We start from the raw sequence: 23,127 nt of genomic DNA on the forward strand, positions 1-23,127 counted from the left end.
GCGGTCCTCCATCTTGAAAACGCAATGTATTTCCCCATTGCCCAGTTGTTTCTGTTCTATAAAGTAATTTAGAACGGACCTTTGTAAATAAACTCAAAGCTGAGCTGCTCTGCTGTTCTGTAAAGTAACTCAGAACCATATACTGTAAAGTAACTCAGAACCATATCTTGTAAAGTAACTCAGGAGCCCGCTTCAACCAGATTATTGTAAATGAGGGCCATTTTATTTTTACTGAACTATTTTATTGCACTGTAGTACTGCATCATCTTACTGTATTCTATTTTATTAACTATTTTTACTGCACTTTTTTACTCCGTCTATTCTATTTTTATTATTTGTATTACTGCCTACTGAATCAAACCATAAACAGAGAGGCCTATTGGGATGTTAGATCCTAATATGAAAAACTGAAGAAATAAATTTTTTATTTTATATGTCTGCACTTTGCGTCTTTTTTCTGGTGTAAAGCACTTTGAGCTGCAATTCTTGTATGAAAGGTGCTATATAAATAAACGTATTATTATTTCAAGAAATCTTGCCAAGGCAAATTAGCTGGCAGATTATTTGACTTGTTTCAAGCACATATTTGTTTAAAACTATTTTATTTCTTATTTTTGTCAGACCATCTTCGCAGTGTGGAGGGACTGGGAGACCAATTGTTACTGACCAGACACTCTATATCAGTGATGGCTGTTTACTGCAGAGTGGAGGGACTGGGAGACCCATGTTACTGACCAGACACTCTATATCAGTGATGGCTGTTTACTGCAGAGTGGAGGGACTGGGAGACCCATGTTACTGACCAGACACTCTATATCAGTGATGGCTGTTTACTGCAGAGTGGAGGGACTGAGAGACCCATGTTACTGACCAGACACTCTATATCAGTGATGGCTGTTTACTGCAGAGTGGAGGGACTGAGAGACCCATGTTACTGACCAGACACTCTATATCAGTGATGGCTGTTTACTGCAGAGTGGAGGGACTGGGAGAGCCATGTTACTGACCAGACACTCTATATCAGTGATGACTGTTTACTGCAGAGTGGAGGGACTGGGAGACCCATGTTACTGACCAGACACTATATCAGTGATGTCTGTTTACTGCAGAGCGGAGGGACTGGGAGACCCATGTTACTGACCAGACACTCTATATCAGTGATGACTGTTTACTGCAGAGCGGAGGGACTGGGAGACCCATGTTACTGACCAGACACTATATATCAGTGATGGCTGTTTACTGCAGAGTGGAGGGACTGGGAGACCCATGTTACTGACCAGACACTATATCAGTGATGACTGTTTACTGCAGAGTGGAGGGACTGGGAGACCCATGTTACTGACCAGACACTCTATATCAGTGATGGCTGTTTACTGCAGAGTGGAGGGACTGGGAGACCCATGTTACTGACCAGACACTATATCAGTGATGGCTGTTTAGTGCAGAGTGGAGGGACTGGGAGACCCATGTTACTGACCAGACACTCTGTATCAGTGATGTCTGTTTACTGCAGAGTGGAGGGACTGGGAGACCCATGTTACTGACCAGACACTCTATATCAGTGATGGCTGTTTACTGCAGAGTGGAGGGACTGGGAGAGCCATGTTACTGACCAGACACTCTATATCAGTGATGGCTGTTTACTGCAGAGTGGAGGGACTGGGAGACCCATGTTACTGACCAGACACTATATATCAGTGATGTCGGTTTACTGCAGAGCGGAGGGACTGGGAGACCCATGTTACTGACCAGACACTCTATATCAGAGATGGCCGTTTACTGCAGAGCGGAGGGACTGGGAGACCCATGTTACTGACCAGACACTATATATCAGTGATGTCGGTTTACTGCAGAGTGGAGGGACTGGGAGACCCATGTTACTGACCAGACACTATATATCAGTGATGTCGGTTTACTGCAGAGCGGAGGGACTGGGAGACCCATGTTACTGACCAGACACTATATATCAGTGATGTCGGTTTACTGCAGAGCGGAGGGACTGGGAGACCCATGTTACTGACCAGACACTCTATATCAGTGATGTCGGTTTACTGCAGAGTGGAGGGACTGGGAGACCCATGTTACTGACCAGACACTCTATATCAGAGATGGCTGTTTACTGCAGAGCAGGAGGGACTGGGAGACCCATGTTACTGACCAGACACTCTATATCAGAGATGGCCGTTTACTGCAGAGCGGAGGGACTGGGAGACCCATGTTACTGACCAGACACTCTATATCAGTGATGACTGTTTACTGCAGAGCGGAGGGACTGGGAGACCCATGTTACTGACCAGACACTCTATATCAGTGATGACTGTTTACTGCAGAGTGGAGGGACTGGGAGACCCATGTTACTGACCAGACACTCTATATCAGAGATGGCCGTTTACTGCAGAGCGGAGGGACTGGGAGACCCATGTTACTGACCAGACACTCTGTATCAGAGATGGCCGTTTACTGCAGAGCGGAGGGACTGGGAGACCCATATTACTGACCAGACACTCTGTATCAGTGATGGCTGTTTACTGCAGAGTGGAGGGACTGAGAGACCCATGTTACTGACCAGACACTATATCAGTGATGACTGTTTACTGCAGAGAGGAGGGACTGGGAGACCCATGTTACTGACCAGACACTCTGTATCAGTGATGACTGTTTACTGCAGAGTGGAGGGACTGGGAGACCCATGTTACTGACCAGACACTCTATATCAGTGATGACTGTTTACTGCAGAGTGGAGGGACTGGGAGACCCATGTTACTGACCAGACACTCTATATCAGTGATGCATTTAGAGCTATTATTTTAACATGTAGACCACTCATTTGAACAGAACACACACCACGTACAGCTCATTTAAGACAGAAAGTGAAGGTGTAGACTGACCAAACTGAGGTGTCGTGCTGTACGCCTGCTGAGGGTACCCCTGAGGGGCCGCGAAGCCCCCCGCCGGAGCCGCGGTGACCAGGAACGCGTTGAAGGGTGAGGGAGGCTGGGCCGGGGCTCCCCTGCCCGCTGTTAACGCAGGTCCGTACCCGGCTAGGCCAATAGAGGGAACACATTCTCATTATAATACCTTTTCAACTCAAGTGCACAACAAGCATTCAGTGAATTACAGGTTTAGTTCCCATGGATGTTTAGAGGGAGGTTTAGTGAGCGCTGGGGGCTGAGGCTGGAGGTGGTGGTACGAGACACAGCGCTGGGGGCTGGAGGTGGAGGTGGTGGTACGAGACACAGCGCTGGGGGCTGGAGGTGGAGGTGGTGGTACGAGACACAGCGCTGGGGGCTGAGGCTGGAGGTGGTGGTACGAGACACAGCGCTGGGGGCTGGAGGTGGAGGTGGTGGTACGAGACACAGCGCTGGGGGCTGGAGGTGGAGGTGGAGGTACGAGACACAGCGCTGGGGGCTGAGGCTGGAGGTGGTGGTACGAGACACAGCGCTGGGGGCTGGAGGTGGAGGTGGTGGTACGAGACACAGCGCTGGGGGCTGAGGCTGGAGGTGGTGGTACGAGACACAGCGCTGGGGGCTGGAGGTGGTGGTACGAGACACAGCGCTGGGGGCTGAGGCTGGAGGTGGTGGTACGAGACACAGCGCTGGGGGCTGGAGGTGGAGGTACGAGACACAGCGCTGGGGGCTGGAGGTGGAGGTGGTGGTACGAGACACAGCGCTGGGGGCTGGAGGTGGAGGTACGAGACACAGCGCTGGGGGCTGGAGGTGGAGGTGGTGGTACGAGACACAGCGCTGGGGGCTGAGGCTGGAGGTGGAGGTGGTGGTACGAGACACAGCGCTGGGGGCTGAGGCTGGAGGTGGAGGTACGAGACACAGCGCTGGGGGCTGGAGGTGGAGGTGGAGGTACGAGACACAGCGCTGGGGGCTGGAGGTGGAGGTGGTGGTACGAGACACAGCGCTGGGGGCTGAGGCTGGAGGTGGTGGTACGAGACGCAGCGCTGGGGGCTGGAGGTGGAGGTGGTGGTACGAGACACAGCGCTGGAGGTGGAGGTGGTGGTACGAGACGCAGCGCTGGGGGCTGGAGGTGGAGGTGGTGGTACGAGACACAGCGCTGGGGGCTGGAGGTGGAGGTGGTGACACGAGACGCAGCGCTGGGGGCTGGAGGTGGAGGTGGTGGTGGTGGTACGAGACACAGCGCTGGGGGCTGAGGCTGGAGGTGGAGGTGGTGGTACGAGACACAGCGCTGAGGCTGGAGGTGGAGGTGGAGGTACGAGACACAGCGCTGAGGCTGGAGGTGGAGGTGGAGGTACGAGACACAGCGCTGAGGCTGGAGGTGGAGGTGGTGACATGAGACACAGCGCTGGGGGCTGGAGGTGGAGGTGGTGACATGAGACACAGCGCTGGGGGCTGGAGGTGGAGGTGGTGGTACGAGACACAGCACTGGGGGCTGAGGCTGGAGGTGGAGGTACGAGACACAGCGCTGAGGGCTGAGGCTGGAGGTGGAGGTGGAGGTACGAGACACAGCACTGGGGGCTGGAGGTGGAGGTGGTGACATGAGACACAGCGCTGGGGGCTGGAGGTGGAGGTGGTGGTACGAGACACAGCGCTGGGGGCTGAGGCTGGAGGTGGTGGTACGAGACACAGCGCTGAGGGCTGAGGCTGGAGGTGGAGGTGGAGGTACGAGACACAGCACTGGGGGCTGGAGGTGGAGGTGGTGGTACGAGACACAGCGCTGGGGGCTGAGGCTGGAGGTGGTGACACGAGACACAGCGCTGGGGGCTGGAGGTGGAGGTGGTGGTACGAGACACAGCGCTGGGGGCTGGAGGTGGTGGTACGAGACACAGCGCTGGGGGCTGGAGGTGGAGGTGGTGGTACGAGACACAGCGCTGGGGGCTGGAGGTGGTGGTACGAGACACAGCGCTGGGGGCTGGAGGTGGTGGTACGAGACACAGCGCTGGGGGCTGGAGGTGGTGGTACGGGACACAGCGCCCCCTGAGGCTGGAGGTGGTGGTACGGGACACAGCCTCACCAGTATCAGAGGGAGGCGAGGAGCATCTCAAGCCTGCCATCTGTTTCAAACAGCAAGTTATCAGTGAGCGAAGGGAACTGATCATCTGTGTTCCTAAATGGACATTTGGTCGATTATTTATGATAAATGTTTTTATTTACATTTTTATGACAAGTCTTATACTATAATATTAGTGTAGCCTTATCTTTATCTGCAACTGTGAAGAAACCCCCCATTGGTTTAAACAGAATGAATAGACAAATCTTTTTTTAACCCTTTCACTGCCACACGACAGCCGGTTAACTTTCACTGTGACGATACAGAAGGTTAGCCCTTTACTATCACACAACCGACGGCCATGCTCCATCATTAGCATCATTAGCTCCGCATTTATGCGGAGCTAATGATGCTAATGATGGAGCATGGCCGTCGGTTGTGTGACAGTAAAGGGCTAACCTTCTGTCGTGTGGCAGTGAAAGGGTTAATACACATTTTTTGAATGTTGATTTTGAATTTTTGAACGTCAACGTTATGAGTGAAGCTTCGAAGCGTCCAACTATTGGGTAAACAGCCCCAGTGAACGGTCACATGACGTGGGCTCCGTTTGTATCAGACTCAGTCACATGACCGGTCGGTCACACAAGAGTTCAACGAAGGCTCCAGAGGGAACGCTCAACACTCACCTATGGGCTGGCCGGTGGTGGACACCCACACTCCTGCTGCTGACGAGACAGAGAGACAGGGAGAGGACGGTTAGAGATCGGGGGCAGATAAACTCCCCCCTCGGGGAAACAAATGATGATCACAGAAACAAGTTTGCGAATCACAAAAGTGCAATTAGATTAGATTAGATTCAAATGTATTGTCATCATACAGTACAACAAAAATAAGTTTGCCATCCAACCAGAGTGCAAATGTAGCGTAAATGTGCAACAGCCATGTACAGGTGATTAAACTGGGTACAAAATATACAAATGAGTACTACTGAGTGTAGTGCTGATCAGGTGTATGTGCAGAGTTGTAGTGTAATATGTACAGTGATACAGGTGTAAAGACACTATGGTAGTAAGTCATACTGACCAGCAGTGTAACTAGTAAGAGTAGGTAAGAGATATGTACAGATATAGATATAGTATTAATATGTACAGTGATACAGGTATAAAGACACTATGGTAGTAAGTCATACTGACCAGCAGTGTAACTAGTAAGAGTAGGATATGTACAGATATACTATCTACAGATATGTACAGATAAATACAGGTGTGGATAGGTATATATGTGGTGAGAATAAATATATATATTATATATATGTATATACAGCATTTGTACATGCAATCATACAGAGCTAAGGGTTATGTGCAGGTGTGTAAGTATAATATAGCAGGTATATATTAACCCCTCGCGTGCACGTCGTGGCACCTTGCCCCCGATCAACCAATAGTTTTGAATTGGCTGCCTTTCGATAGTAACCCCACTCACTCAACCTATTGAGTGCTTCCAGCAGGGTTCCCACAGACGGTGCAAAATTAAATTCAAGGACTTTCAAGTACTTTTCCAAGCACTATTTCTCGTTTTAAAAAGGGCATTTAAAAAAGGATACAATTCACTTTTAAATGCTGTTTTTATAGAAAAAAATCGGATCCAATATTTATGGCTTAACACTTTGAGTGCCAGCCACGAGAAATCTCGTTATTTCATGCCATGCGTTGAGTGCCAGCCACGAGAAATCTATATATATATTTTTTTTTAATCGTTATTTTTTTTATTAGCGATTTCCATTCATTTTTCATCAATCTAGCCTCACGTTACCACTGGGACTCTCTCTGAGCTCGAACAGGGAAAATACCGCCCCCTATCGTCTCTCCGGATGGTATTGCACCCATTGGATTGGACTGAAGAAATGGATGGGAAAAAAATAATCCGGAATCCACATTTTACTTATCAGGCATGTAACCCGAGCCAATTGCATTCATCGCCGACCCTCAGAACAGCGTGGAATACGTGTTTCCAGTACCCAACGTTGGATCAATAAACGCGATCGATATTTGGAATGGCGATCAGGAATTGGAATAATCTTTTTGGAGAACATCTGATCTGAGGTAAGGAATCTATTTTACCAGTCTTGGGGTAATCAGTTTTTTTTCACTGAAAGTGTTAAAACCAATTTCTGACTATTAGTAACACATTAACACTTTGGGCTAGATCCACAAAGAATGGATTGCACGGAGCAAGTTGCACCCTTACTTAAAATTCATTATGAATTGAAAATGGGGGACCCTGATGTAAACAAGACGAAAGTATTTCTCAGGTCTGCATCCCCTTAACAATTGTGTGTATTGAGCCGTACTGTACTGTACCCATTCTGCAATCTGTTAATAAAGTTTTCATTCAATCAATCAAAAAGCATTAGAGACTGATCTCTTCTCTTCAACAGTTACAGCTCCGTTACCAGCACCTCCCAGAGGGCCAAAACATAACTTTAATGTTCCAAGATCTAATACACTGGTTTACAACCTAAAGGAGAGGTCCAATTAAACACCGAGCCAGATGCTGCATGTTAACTCATTCAGCGCCAGAGGGCGCCGTGTACGGTGTGGTTGAAAGGCCAACGCTTTAAAGTGGCCTGTGGCCCGTAAGTCTGGTGCCAGCCCTGTGTTAGGGTCAGGGGTCAGGGCTAACCCCACTCACCCTGTGGCCCGTAAGTCTGGTGCCAGCCCTGTGTTAGGGTCAGGGGTCAGGGCTAACCCCACTCACCCTGTGGCCCGTAAGTCTGGTGCCAGCCCTGTGTTAGGGTCAGGGGTCAGGGCCAACCCCACTCACCCTGTGGCCCGTAAGTCTGGTGCCAGCCCTGTGTTAGGGTCAGGGGTCAGGGCCAACCCCACTCACCCTGTGGCCCGTAAGTCTGGTGCCAGCCCTGTGTTAGGGTCAGGGCTAACCCCACTCACCCTGTGGCCCGTAAGTCTGGTGCCAGCCCTGTGTTAGGGTCAGGGGTCAGGGCCAACCCCACTCACCCTGTGGCCCGTAAGTCTGGTGCCAGCCCTGTGTTAGGGTCAGGGGTCAGGGCTAACCCCACTCACCCTGTGGCCCGTAAGTCTGGTGCCAGCCCTGTGTTAGGGTCAGGGGTCAGGGCCAACCCCACTCACCCTGTGGCCCGTAAGTCTGGTGCCAGCCCTGTGTTAGGGTCAGGGGTCAGGGCCAACCCCACTCACCCTGTGGCCCGTAAGTCTGGTGCCAGCCCTGTGTTAGGGTCAGGGGTCAGGGCTAACCCCACTCACCCTGTGGCCCGTAAGTCTGGTGCCAGCCCTGTGTTAGGGTCAGGGCCAACCCCACTCACCCTGTGGCCCGTAAGTCTGTTGCCAGCCCTGGGCAGGTTGTGCCGTCCAACCGTTAGCTGCACTCAAGATGGCCCTGGGCCCCCATTGGCCGGGGCCGAGCTGGTTGGGAGCTTTGCTGTCACGAGGCTCCGCCTTCTTCACTTCCACCTGGACAAAGGACAAAGAGGGGACATTTTGCAAGGCCAGTATATGGTCCCTGAAATCCCTGTCCTAACACTGACATTTTGGGGCAGTTTTGAAAAGGTTTTGCTCTACTTATCTGTGATCAATGTAGGGCCGTTATATAATAAATATCACGGTGTAATGTAGGAGAACTGTACAACTATGTTTCTCAGGTACGTCATGTCCAACAGGGAAATGCTTCATATGAGCCAAATAATATCGATAGAAAATACCATACATGTAAATCATAATAAAAGTATTGTGGATTGTAAAATCATCTTTGGATCAATATGTCTTGAGGTATACCTGAGAAACATAGAATTCCATTTTCCTGGAATTAACTGTCCTATATTTGATAAAAACATCTAAATGGAAGGTTAAAACTTACCTTTCCAAGAAAGGCGCTATATAAATTCAAGCCATTATTATTATTAGAGGGGAATGGATGTAGAAAGAGATTTGTATCTCAGATCTAACGGAATACAAGGTAAACATGCAGAAAATACAAATGAACAGTCAATTTGAAATATCAATTTAAAAAATGGAACCTTCATACTGTGTCAAATGAGAGATCTTTCAACAAGGTTTAATCGACTGACAACCCTTTACAAAATATTATGCATGTAACATTTGTTCTCTGTAAAGTCAAAAAGCAGAACTATTGGGACAGTGAACGGTGGAGGTTATGGGGAGCCCTCGCTGTCGTCATGAGACCGTATGGCTAGGGTTGGGTACCGAACTGTACCCAAGAGTGTAATATACTAGACAAGAGGGAGCCTGTTCCACAAATATATATATTACTGTCCCGTCTCTTGGGTCTTTTGGAAAGACCAGACGAGGTCAGAGGAGTTCGATCATATTGACTGAGGACGGCCAGATAATGTTGATATTTAAACATTTAAAAACACAATACATGATCATGCCATTTATTTTGTGTGGTGTGTTACAACAATAAAAATGTGTTATTACAGAGAGAGTCAAGTACCGAAAAAAGGTACCGTTGGGTACCGATTCTGAATACAGGTACCGTTATCCGTTCAAATGGGAACAGTACCCAACCCTACATATAGCGTTAGAGCTAACTTTCATAGCTGTAACCAAACTAAAGACAGCAGCAGGTAACCAGAGCAAAGAAATGGGCTGAAAACTAAAGGGGAGCTGAACATAAATAGACTAGGGGTTGAGTTATTGGGGTCACCTTGCAGGAGGAAAGCGAATCGCAAATTCGTCCCTGCTTTAAGGTGGTGCCACTTTCCCTGCCTCCCCTCTTCCTTCTCTGTCGACCTAATTACACGCACATGGTTCCGTCAGCGGCCGCCGCGAGCACAGCTACCTGGGCGCTCTGCTCCCGTGGGCATCACAGCTGGGAGTGATGGATGCCATGACTTCTGCACACTCCCCAACAGCGGAGCTGGGATCCGTTCCACAGTTTGATGTGCTCCAATTTCTAATTGTGTAACTTTATATCTCCCAGCCTCCCCAAGTCCCAGCGCGAGGTAATGTCAACCCAAGAACAATGGCCCAAGTCGAGCTTGGATTCCTGCTGGAAACCAGGACAAAGCCAAGGAGAGTTGTGGGGGAGAACAAACAGGTAGGGCTGCATCACGGGGAGAACATACAGGTAGGGCTGCATCACGGGGAGAACATACAGGTAGGGCTGCATCACGGGGAGAACATACAGGTAGGGCTGCATCACGGGGAGAACATACAGGTAGGGCTGCATCACGGGGAGAACATACAGGTAGGGCTGCATCACGGGGAGAACATACAGGTAGGGCTGCATCACGGGGAGAACATACAGGTAGGGCTGCATCACGGGGAGAACATACAGGTAGGGCTGCATCACGGGGAGAACATACAGGTAGGGCTGCATCACGGGGAGAACATACAGGTAGGGCTGCATCACGGGGAGAACATACAGGTAGGGCTGCATCACGGGGAGAAGATATATTTAATGAGGTCAGGAAGTGTTAAAACTTTGAAAACCACGGGTGGCCGGGTAGCACAGCGGACTAAGCGTCCGTCTACCACCGCAGAGACACTGGTGCCTCCGGCTTGGCTGGTCGTCATACTGACACAATTGGCAGTGTCAGCGGGAGGGAAGCCGGTGGGTGGTAATCTGGTCGTTGTAAACAGCGACTCCTACAGGTCGGTCAGGGCGCGCGCACAGCGAGGGAGGGAGATGGTGAGGGTAGTGTGAGCCTCCCACACGTTACACCTCACCAATGAGAGTCCGCGCTGGCAGGTGAAAAGAGGCTGCTGGCTGTCTCCTATGTCTCGGAGGGGACATGTGATGACTTCAGGGCTCCCTAGACCGACCAGTGGGGGGCAACGACCAGGAAGGGGAGGGGGGAATTGGCATAACGACTAAATTGGGATGAGAGGAAAATACAGAAAAAATAGGAGGAAAAAGTGGATAAAAAAAATAACTTTGAAAACCACACATATGCCCATGTACCCATGGGTCTTCTTCGGTTGTCATATTTCTAGGGCTAGGGTTTTCAAATTAAAATGGAACCTGGGCATGGGAAGAGGATGGAACGGAGTTGAATAATTTACGGTGGCTATGGCTGAGAGCGTACCCTACACGGCTACAGCGTGGCTTGATCATTAGCGTCTGGATGGGGGACAGGGAAGAGGTTGTACAAATCATTAGCATCTGGATGGGGGACAGGGAACAGGTTGTGTACAGGGTCTCTTGTGGCGTCTCAGAACTGTGGCTTTAGGCACCCAATTACGAAATGTCTCCACTGGGAGGAAAAAATGAATGAGTAAGAGCTTTAGCTGCCATTGAAGACTTTGTGTGCTTAGATAGATCCTAACCAGCCCTTTAACAAGGCCCTCCCACTTTAGTTCTCAGAACTGATCGACACAGTATGGAGATTCCTCAACTGAGGTCACTTAGTTGAGATTTTTGTTAAACTTTTCCAAAAAACATGTTGGCATATAACTAAAAAAATAAGTGACCTGCCAACAAAATAACAGAAGGGGAATTTTTTTTTATAAAAAAAATAACTGATATAAGACCAATCCTTTAGGTGTTTTGTTTGGGGGGGGGGGTGGTTGAAAAATTCTGTAAGCATTAGAGACTGATCTCTTCTCTTCAACAGTTACAGCCCCGTTACCAGCACCTCCCAGAGGGCCAAAACATAACTTTAATGTTCCAAGATCTAATACACTGGTTTACAACCTAAAGGAGAGGTCCAATTAAACAAAGCCTTGGGCGACGAAAGAAGCTGAACACAGTATCAGAGTCTTTTCTGAATAAAAAGGCTATGAACGCCAGTGGAGCACAAATATTATTTTTATTTTTTTGTGGCTGGTTCGCAATTTTTTTGTACAGGTTTGTTAACTACCACAAAGAGGATAGATGAGGAACAATTGAGAACAGTGCTGTATGAGGCACCGGTGATGAATCCTTCACATACCGGTATCTAGTCTTTATGACAGGCATCAATTAAGTGGCGGCCACTAAGAGAAAGGCTACGACTACTGTAAAAGCTTCAAGCAGTACATCCCAAACTGTCGCCCAAGCCTCCGTTTCGTCTCGAGGGTAAAATAAAACTACAACTACACACTTTTTTGCCCATGATGTCGTGAAAATGCATGTTGACAGCCTGGTCCACTGATTGTTCGGCCTCGAAAGTAATAAATCCAAAACCTAGCCAACGACCAAGAGTGAATCAAGGCAGCAGGGTGTTGTGACAACACAAGATGGAGAACAGTATTGGGGTCAGCAAGAGTGAGGGTCCGTCAAGACGGAGCGCGAGGCTCCTGGGGTTGGGATGACGTCGCAGGCTGACAGGACAACACACGTCCCAGATAACACCGGTCCAGGTGAGGGCTCGACACAATTATACAATGGATACCAGACAACGGCAATATTCAAATTCCACGTTAAGGGGTTAGGTCTAAGGGGAGGGGCGGGGGCAGCAGGATGTCAGTTAGACCAACACTATGTTCAGTTACTTCATGCCGTTTCATCCAAACCCCACCTTGATCTGCCCTTTGGTATATTGCTGTGCAGCACACGTTGGCAGCAGCCATTGTTAATGCATAACAAAAGTATGGAGAAACAGAAATTATACAATGTCTTAAAGCTTTCTCCCAAGCTTTCCCAAATGTGGTCATATGCTTTGAGTCAGCCAGGATAAGCCTACAATGGAACATTACAATATTTGCTCAAAACAGCAACACAAAGATATAGGCCATTATGTTTTCCCCGACTGTGCATCGCGTTATTGATGTTATTAGATTTCACAATGGGGAATACACAAAGTTCATCATGGGTTAATATTTCTACTCTCAAAGTCCTAACTCAACAAAACCTGCTCCAGATTATTTCACAATCACCCATCGACAAATATATTTTGGCCACATGAAGCGTTCGTCGTTTAACCCTTTCACTGCCACACGACAGAAGGTTAGCCCTTTACTATCACACAACCGACGGCGATGCTCCATCATTAGCATCATTAGCTCCGCAAATGCGGAGCTAATGATGCTAATGATGGAGCATCGCCGTCGGTTGTGCGATAGTAAAGGGCTAACCTTCTGTATCGTCACAGTGAAAGGGTTAACCGGCTGTCGTGTGGCAGTGAAAGGGTTAAGAAGATTCAAGATCTAGAGGGGTTATTCCACATGAAGACCATCTCCACGATGGCAAAGCCACGCCTGCCGCTAAGAGCCCCACTGCCGTGATCCACTTTCAATTTGATGAACTTTTCTCCGTGGCAGAATTGGGTTGTGAGTGCATCTCCACTTGGGGAGCTAACCTGATTCCAATTACATGTCCTAGGAGACCACAGAGACTTTGAAACCTCTCATATCTTGCCAAGCGTTCCCTAGCCTTGTGATCTATAGCTAATAATAACATAAATTAACGACCCGTCCTTAATCTACATTTTAAATCAAGTTTATGAGATTGATCATCTCAAAAAAGATTTTTTTTTTTTTTTTTTTTTTTTTTTTTAATCGTGTCATGTCTTGGTTACACTGACGTTGAATATCTGCTACTACTAGACTGGAAGCAAACCTTTCCATCCAAGTATGATGGAACTTTGTGCAGACCCCATTTTGACCAACTGAACGATAAGGACTGTTATATTTGGCCTGTACCTCTGTGATACCACTCAATGCACAATAACCTAAAGGAGAAAGACAAATCTTAAGAGACACCGTTAATCACATTCAAACCATTCACAAGGAGGAGGAGGAGGAGGGGCAGAAAAAAGAAAAAATAGAAAGGGCTTACTTACAAAGATACTTAACTTTCTACATACGGGAAAACACACACTACACTATTTAAGATACACATATCAATTATGTCTAAATAAAATAAAAAATAAAGAAAACTTATTCCAATGTCTAGTGATTTTAGTAAGAGAAGGTCGTTTATAGTACTATCGTAAATTAGGTAATGGTAATTTGTTACAATACATCAAATTAAATTCAAATGACAAACTATTCTGGTTTTCTCCCCAAACCAGACTGAATGGGGTGTAAGGAGGAGGAGTCCATGCCCTGGTGGTCAGCGAGCGCCATCAGTGAGATGGTATGTAGGACAAGATGGACGGCCTCTGAGGAGACGCATCTACCAGACAGTAGGACAAGATGGAAGGCCTCTGAGGAGACGCATCTACCAGACAGTAGGACAAGATTGAAGGCCTCTGAGGAGACGCATCTACCAGACAGTAGGACAAGATGGAAGGCCTCTGAGGAGACGCATCTACCAGACAGTAGGACAAGATGGACGGCCTCTGAGGAGACGCATCTACCAGACAGTAGGACAAGATGGAAGGCCATTCCCAATGTCAAGAACTAGGGAGAAGAAACTTATTTTTATATTTTTTTTTTCTCCGATTTTCTCCCCGTCCCAATTAGTCGTTGTGCCAATTCCCCCCCTCCCCTACCTGGTTGTTGTACGCATGTTCTCCCACGAGTCGGTACAAGGGTGTCCTGATGTTGAACGCACGCTTCCTCCGAGACGTGCGCCGTCAAGCCAGTGGCGCTCTTTTCACTTGGCAGCGAGGCCTCTCATTGGTGGAGTGTAGCGCGTGGGAGGGCACGCTATCTCCACCAAGTCCTGCCCCGCTGAGCAGGCGCCGAGACCTGACCTGTAGGCGTCGCTGTCCACAACGCCAGATTCCCACCCGCCAGCTTCCCACCCCCTAATACTGCCAATTGCGTTGGTGACGAGCGCAATCTCCGCTACGCCACCTGACCGCCCCTGGGAGAAGAAACTTCTGAATGCAAAGACAGCACATTGTACAAAATCAATCTGAAGGATTCGCTCCTTGCCAGTCCTATATATATATAAATCAACTTTGAAATCAGCATCACTCCAACAAATATTTGACAGGTTAGCGATGTGAATTATATTCTTATTAAATTAAATTCTTAATGCATTGTGAATTAAACAAATCAAGAGAATTAACAAGAGACAAGGCTGCCTCTTACTTTGGACACAAATACACTGGTTTACAACCAGCTCTATGAGTCCGCATCAGCCACGGTAATACATTTCACTTTGTGTCATCGGGACGACTTCCAACACTTCAGACAAGATGATAAATCTAGCGGATGTGAAAAGTCTGAACGAAGAGACACTAATCAGGTCCCGTGAGGTCATGAAAGACTACTAGTAGTAACAAGGTCATGAAAGACGCCTACAGACTACTACTAGTAGTAACAAGGTCATGAAAGACGCCTACAGACTACTACTAGTAGTAACAAGGTCATGAAAGACGCCTACAGACTACTACTAGTAGTAACAAGGTCATGAAAGACGCCTACAGACTACTACTAGTAGTAACAAGGTCATGAAAGACGCCTACAGACTACTACTAGTAGTAACAAGGTCATGAAAGACTACTAGTAGTAACAAGGTCATGAAAGACGCCTACAGACTACTACTAGTAGTAACAAGGTCATGAAAGACGCCTACAGACTACTACTAGTAGTAACAAGGTCATGAAAGACGCCTACAGACTACTACTAGTAGTAACAAGGTCATGAAAGACGCCTACAGACTACTACTAGTAGTAACAAGGTCATGAAAGACGCCTACAGACTCCTACTAGTAGTAACAAGGTCATGAAAGACGCCTACAGACTACTACTAGTAGTAACAAGGTCATGAAAGACGCCTACAGACTACTACTAGTAGTAACAAGGTCATGAAAGACGCCTACAGACTACTACTAGTAGTAACAAGGTCATGAAAGACGCCTACAGACTACTACTAGTAGTAACAAGGTCATGAAAGACGCCTACAGACTACTACTAGTAGTAACAAGGTCATGAAAGACGCCTACAGACTACTACTAGTAGTAACAAGGTCATGAAAGACTACTAGTAGTAACAAGGTCATGAAAGACGCCTACAGACTACTACTAGTAGTAACAAGGTCATGAAAGACGCCTACAGACTACTACTAGTAGTAACAAGGTCATGAAAGACGCCTACAGACTACTACTAGTAGTAACAAGGTCATGAAAGACGCCTACAGACTACTACTAGTAGTAACAAGGTCATGAAAGACGCCTACAGACTCCTACTAGTAGTAACAAGGTCATGAAAGACGCCTACAGACTACTACTAGTAGTAACAAGGTCATGAAAGACGCCTACAGACTACTACTAGTAGTAACAAGGTCATGAAAGACGCCTACAGACTACTACTAGTAGTAACAAGGTCATGAAAGACGCCTACAGACTACTACTAGTAGTAACAAGGTCATGAAAGACGCCTACAGACTACTACTAGTAGTAACAAGGTCATGAAAGACGCCTACAGACTACTACTAGTAGTAACAAGGTCATGAAAGACGCCTACAGACTACTACTAGTAGTAACAAGGTCATGAAAGACGCCTACAGACTACTACTAGTAGTAACAAGGTCATGAAAGACGCCTACAGACTACTACTAGTAGTAACAAGGTCATGAAAGACGCCTACAGACTACTACTAGTAGTAACAAGGTCATGAAAGACGCCTACAGACTCCTACTAGTAGTAACAAGGTCATGAAAGACGCCTACAGACTACTACTAGTAGTAACAAGGTCATGAAAGACGCCTACAGACTACTACTAGTAGTAACAAGGTCATGAAAGACGCCTACAGACTACTACTAGTAGTAACAAGGTCATGAAAGACGCCTACAGACTACTACTAGTAGTAACAAGGTCATGAAAGACGCCTACAGACTACTACTAGTAGTAACAAGGTCATGAAAGACGCCTACAGACTACTACTAGTAGTAACAAGGTCATGAAAGACGCCTACAGACTACTACTAGTAGTAACAAGGTCATGAAAGACGCCTACAGACTACTACTAGTAGTAACAAGGTCATGAAAGACGCCTACAGACTACTACTAGTAGTAACAAGGTCATGAAAGACGCCTACAGACTACTACTAGTACGGTGCTCAGAATTCATGCTAATCATTTGACCCTTCACATTCTCCGTCTACAGAACAGCCAGCGTGATCAAAGGTCAGATGTGGTTAAAGGCGCCATCCATTGCAGCGTTTATGTGAATGTTCCACTCGTTTTAAGACACTGTGCATAATTGTAATTGGGGCTGGAATGGGCTTTTCCCCTCTTTGGGTCAGAATAGTTTGTCATGAGATTTAAGATGGTGAGGTGTGGAGGGTGGGGGGGGGGGGGGGGGAACGGGATCAGCCTTTACCTCTGGGCCTCTGTTTCTCCGCATCATAGATCATTACCACCTCGGTGACCTTGGACAGAACAAAGGGAAACAGTGACTCCGTTTAGAATCGCACGGACGCAACGAGCTCCGCTGTGAATCGGATTCATCATTCTTTGTCTCATTTTGACGTAATATAAATTGTCAATCTTTTTCCCTTTTATTCCAGTATTTGACCCTGCTCAATGTCAGAGCCATTCAAGCAGTCTTTCTACTGTGAACATTAACAGATTTTATATTATTATTATGCATAATACTCACCACTCCAAATCTATTGAAATAGTCCCTGAGTTCAGGCTCGCCACAGTTATGAGGGATCCCGCCTACAAATATCTTCTTTGATTTATTGCTATCGGCTTTGCTGCCCTTCTGAAAAATAAAAAGAGGAGTGTATGGATGTTCCATGTCTTGTTAGCGGATCACACGGTGAAGGGGCAAGTCAGCCCTCATCTAGTCAGACAGTGCAAGAGGACATTAGGTTCTCCTTTTGCCCCGGGGTATAACTCTTAACATGTCATGTCAATGCAAACACTGGTCTCTGCGGATCAGAGAGCGCCGGCGTCTCCCACTTATACTGAATTACTGGGAGACCTTTCAACAGCCGTACGAACCACATCTACACAGAAGCTGCAGACTCAAACCATTTACGCATTACAACGTCGTCCATTTGATTAACAAAATGATAGCGGTAATTAGCCTTGTTTTCAGCAAAAGGACTCCGGGTGGCAGACCGGGAGCCCCACGTGAACACACACTAGAGTGCAACCTTGAGAGATGGAGAGACTGACTGTGCCCTATTTTAGTGAGACACATATAGCCCAGCCTGCACAATATCAAATGTACTCCTTACCCAACCATCCTTGGTTCGAGATTTTTCAGGTTGCATTCCTCTGGGGGTACATGGCTTGGGGTCAATCTGACGGCGGAGAGACAGAAAGAATACGTGACCTTAGCCCCGAATGAAAAGCACCTTCACACGTGCTCCCCTCTGGCGGACCAAACGCATGCGCCTGGATCACGTGGAAGGCGACGTACGTATTGAACGACACACATTTCATTAAGTGCACGGCAAATACAATGCCACGTCCTTCACTGTTTCGCCACCGAGAGTGAAATGGAGGCATGTCGTGGCGCACAGGCATTGCGGCGGAATCACTGCAGAGGGCAACTGTTAGATTGACGATACTTTGTCTCTTATCAAATCAACTTGTTAAAAATCACCCAAAACACCAGCAAGCATCTCACAAAGAGCTAAATGAAACTGTTTGACAAACGGGCTAATTTGACTTTAAAAACAGGTACGTCTTTGTGGATGACTCCACGTGTAGCATAGGCTGCAAATGGCCATCACACACTGAATAGTGTTTAACCCTTTCACTAACACACTATAGAAGGTTAACCCTTTCAGTGAAAACTATTCTTTATCATCAACTCCTTTTCAATCTTAAATCCCATGAAAAGATCAAGCGACACAGACGGCATCAATAAAGGAATATCTTATCTTATCTTATACTCACATTTCTGCCGTCCAGATTATGAGGCTTGGTCTCCAACACCGTCCGGACACAGTTGGGGTCTTTGAATTTCACAAACCCAAAGCCCCGCGACTGATTGGTGGTTTTGTCCTTCATGATAACACAGTCGACCACCTCGCCGTACTGCGAGAAGTAGTTCCTCAGCGTTTCTGGTGGAAGAAAAGAGAATAATGTAGTTAAACGACCTTCGCCGGGGTTATAGGGCGACGGTGAGTGACGTACGCTTATAAAAAGGCATCCATAAGAATATCGTTGTCACGCAAGCTAAATAAGGTCACACCGCGAGAACAAACAGCATTTACAGTCACGCTGTCATCAATCACCAGTGCAAAATATACATACAATCACTTTAATGCCTATACATGTCCTTGGAGGCGAGGCGTGCGAGTTTCAACAAATGAAGTAATTTCGCTGAAAGCCCCGGGGCATCGCCGAGGAAACAAGCAGCACAGAGATACACTGCGGCGTGGCGACGCGGGGCGCTGTCAGAGAGACGCGCGTGGTGCAAAGATACACACACTGCCCAATCAAGCATGAGGCGGTGAAGGGCTCCGGACGCCCGAGGCTACAGCAGCACAGACAAACCCATCTCTGGGTGGGCATGAATGAGTGTGTGCTCTGGAGATGCATTTAAAATAACACAACTACCAACCTAAAAAGAACATTGCAATTAGTTAAGAGCGATTCGATTTTCAGTATGTCTTTATAACTAGGGTTGGGTACGGTTCACATTTGAACCGGTACCGGTACCTGTGAATCGATACCGGTACCCAACGGTACCTTTTTTCTGTACTTTAGTCTCTAAAAATGTAATCTACCTACCTCAGTTGTAAAAAATGTGTCCAAACTTATTTATACAACATTATTATTTATTTAGAACAATGTTAATATATATATAATATATAATTTTGCAGCGAGCGTCTAGCCTTGTAAAGTGTAACAACGCTTGCGACCTCACGTGAATCGATACTCTGTAGTACCGACGTGATTCGGTCGATACCCTTAACCCTTTCACTGCCACACGACAGAAGGTTAGCCCTTTACTATCAACCGTCGGTTGTGTGATAGTGAAGGGCTAACCTTCTGTATTGTCACAGTGAAAGGGTTAACCGGCTGTCGTGTGGCAGTGAAAGGGTTAAAAGTACCAGATTCGGTACCTATCCCTACTATACCCACACCCATATATGACCAGTTATACCTCTACTCTGATGTTTTTATTCTGTATACTATATTTTATTGTAATTTCTTGTTGTTTGTGTGTGAGTGACTATCTCTGAGTGCCACTGTTAACGAGCAGAGACTATCTCTGAGTGCCACTGTTAACGAGCAGAGACTATCTCTGAGTGCCACTGTTAACGAGCAGAGACTCTCTGAGTGCCACTGTTAACGAGCAGAGACTATCTCTGAGTGCCACTGTTAACGAGCAGAGACTATCTCCGAGTGCCACTGTTAACGAGCAGAGACTATCTCCGAGTGCCACTGTTAACGAGCAGAGACTATCTCTGAGTGCCACTGTTAACGAGCAGAGACTATCTCTGAGTGCCACTGTTAACGAGCAGAGACTATCTCTGAGTGCCACTGTTAACGAGCAGAAACTATCTCTGAGTGCCACTGTTAACGAGCAGAGACTATCTCTGAGTGCCACTGTTAACGAGCAGAGACTATCTCTGAGTGCCACTGTTAACGAGCAGAGACTATCTCTGAGTGCCACTGTTAACGAGCAGAGACTATCTCTGAGTGCCACTGTTAACGAGCAGAGACTATCTCTGAGTGCCACTGTTAACGAGCAGAGACTATCTCTGAGAGCCACTGTTAACGAGCAGATAGAGCTGCCGCGATAACCGCATTACCGCGGTATCGCTGTTGCATCACGCTCACCGCAGAGTTAGGCTGAATACCGCGTCACCGCTGTTTTTTATCATAATAATAAAGTTGGCTTGCGACTCTGCAGATATACCCTACTCGGTTCCAAGCGACCCTATTGGTCCAGCCAGGCTCTGCAGATACCCCCTACTCGACGCGTCACACTTTGTAGCCTCTGAACGAAAACAGAACGCCGCGCCGCCATCTTTACTGCCTCGCTAAGGATGCATTTCATTCAGGATTTGTTTGCGACATAACCAAGTGCAATAAACAAAAAAGAATGGATTCACTGTGTATTCTGCCTTATTTATTGATGAAACAAAACCAACATCAACCCAATTTACCACCGAGCGGAGAGTTTAGTGTCACAACAAGATCGCTGATGTGTTAAGTTTGTTGTTGTGATTAGCCTAATACTACAGTCAGCCGATATACACGAGAGGTAACAACGTTAAACCCGGGTTTGCTTGGTAGAATACACAATGAGAGGTAACGTTAGCTTTGGCAGAATAGACGCAACGAGAGTCTGGTTAATGTTGTTATTGATTGATTGATTGAAACTGTGTTAAACTCTGGCTTGCTGCAAGCCCTCGGACATCTATGCCCACGGAGCTTTCAGTGTACACAAGCGAGCGGCGGCGGCCCCGCCTGCATCCCCATTCCCCAAACGGAGTAGTACCTGGCTGCAGTGGAAAAGGAACGAAGTACCAGGTGCCTAAAGCGGGTCGAGTCGAGTAGGTAATATGCAGTGGAAAAGCGCCATTAGACTAGAGGCAGGCTATAAGAGTAGACTACTAAAAAAAAAAAAAATGCATTCAAACTTTTTTTTTTTTTTTGTGCGCACTGTGCGGTAATTACCGCGGCGGTAGGAAATATTGCGCAAATTCGTGCGGTAAGGAAAATATCAATACCGCGGCAGCTCTACGAGCAGAGACTATCTCTGAGTGCCACTGTTAACGAGCAGAGACTATCTCTGAGTGCCACTGTTAACGAGCAGAGACTATCTCTGAGTGCCACTGTTAACGAGCAGAGACTATCTCTGAGTGCCACTGTTAACGAGCAGAGACTATCTCTGAGTGCCACTGTTAACGAGCAGAGACTATCTCTGAGTGCCACTGTTAACGAGCAGAGACTATCTCTGAGTGCCACTGTTAACGAGCAGAGACTATCTCCGAGTGCCACTGTTAACGAGCAGAGACTATCTCCGAGTGCCACTGTTAACGAGCAGAGACTATCTCTGAGTGCCACTGTTAACGAGCAGAGACCATCTCCGAGTGCCACTGTTAACGAGCAGAGACTATCTCTGAGTGCCACTGTTAACGAGCAGAGACTATCTCTGAGTGCCACTGTTAACGAGCAGAGACTATCTCTGAGTGCCACTGTTAACAAGCAGAGACTATCTCTGAGTGCCACTGTTAACGAGCAGAGACTATCTCCGAGTGCCACTGTTAACGAGCAGAGACTATCTCTGAGTGCCACTGTTAACGAGCAGAGACTATCTCTGAGTGCCACTGTTAACGAGCAGAGACTATCTCTGAGTGCCACTGTTAACGAGCAGAGACTATCTCTGAGTGCCACTGTTAACGAGCAGAGACTATCTCTGAGTGCCACTGTTAACGAGCAGAGACTATCTCTGAGTGCCACTGTTAACGAGCAGAGACTATCTCTGAGTAAGCTATATGAGCTATTCTCCCTCTCGTGTGTGGGCATACATTTACTATATGCTACTCTTTTTGACATGGATTAGGCTAATTAGCTTTAACAATCCTGATTCCTGAGCCTATTTTATTCAAAAGGAAGATATTGATTTAAATATGTATATAGCCTAAATATTAAAAAAAAAATGCATTTGAATCGTATCTCCTGTGCTGGCACAAGCACTACCATAGCGTGGAGTGGAGAGATAACAAACAATACATATAATAATTCATGGAAATATACTTAAAAGCTATTTATGGCCAGTAATAATCTCTCTGGCTGGTCGTTTTTTTTATTTTTATTTTTTTTATCTAAAGCTAAAAAGGATGAGGATACTCATTAAACATTTTGAAATATTCAATTGAAATAAGTAAATGAATGGTTAATGATTAATCGATAAAATAATCAACTGATTAATCGATAACAAAATAGTGGTTAGTGACAGCCCTAGCTGTGATCAAGGCAGAGGGAACTGATATCCCAACCGTATATGCTCAAAAAGCAAAGCACCTTAAAATCGGCAGTTGGAGCATTTTCCCTGTTTGCCCAAGTCAAGACAAAAAACAAACTAGCTAACGTTAACGTAATGTCACTAAGCTGGCCCAAAACAGTTACAGCAGTTTAGATTAGATGAAAATGTATTGTCATTATACAGCACTGCACAAGTACAGAAAAACTAAGAGGTTTGGCATCCAACCAGACTACCAGAGTGCAGATGTAACAGTAAAGTGCAACAGCAATATACAATGTACAGGTGATTAAACTGGGTATAAAATATACTAATTAGTACTACTGAGTGTAGTGCTAATCAGATGTATGTGCAGAGTTGTAGTATAATATGTAGTGATACAGGTGGTAGTAGTC

The 23,127-nt window shown here is 46.8% G+C and overlaps 1 protein-coding gene across 9 annotated transcripts in view; it reads right to left on the reverse strand.

The window, feature by feature from the left end:
- Nucleotides 1-23,127, reverse strand: part of dazap1 (DAZ associated protein 1) — a 60,061-nt gene that overhangs the window by 31,720 nt on the left and 5,214 nt on the right. For 4 of the 9 annotated variants that reach the window (XM_084317924.1, XM_084317922.1, XM_084317929.1 and 1 more), the window contains exons 3-10: nucleotides 18,685-18,851; nucleotides 18,018-18,083; nucleotides 17,429-17,536; nucleotides 17,150-17,198; nucleotides 12,035-12,117; nucleotides 8,294-8,441; nucleotides 5,642-5,681; nucleotides 2,889-3,046 (exon numbers count right to left, since the gene is read on the reverse strand). In XM_084317924.1, coding sequence (XP_084174050.1) covers nucleotides 2,889-3,046; nucleotides 5,642-5,681; nucleotides 8,294-8,441; nucleotides 12,035-12,117; nucleotides 17,150-17,198; nucleotides 17,429-17,536; nucleotides 18,018-18,083; nucleotides 18,685-18,851 — 819 coding nt within the window. The remainder of the gene's footprint in view (nucleotides 1-2,888; nucleotides 3,047-5,641; nucleotides 5,682-8,293; nucleotides 8,442-12,034; nucleotides 12,118-17,149; nucleotides 17,199-17,428; nucleotides 17,537-18,017; nucleotides 18,084-18,684; nucleotides 18,852-23,127) is intronic. The other 5 variants (XM_084317927.1, XM_084317925.1, XM_084317926.1 and 2 more) reach the window with 4 other exon arrangements.

This window comes from Notolepis coatsorum (genome assembly GCF_963971535.1).
Source record: "Notolepis coatsorum genome assembly, chromosome: 7".
Classification (NCBI taxonomy): domain Eukaryota; kingdom Metazoa; phylum Chordata; class Actinopteri; order Aulopiformes; family Paralepididae; genus Notolepis; species Notolepis coatsorum.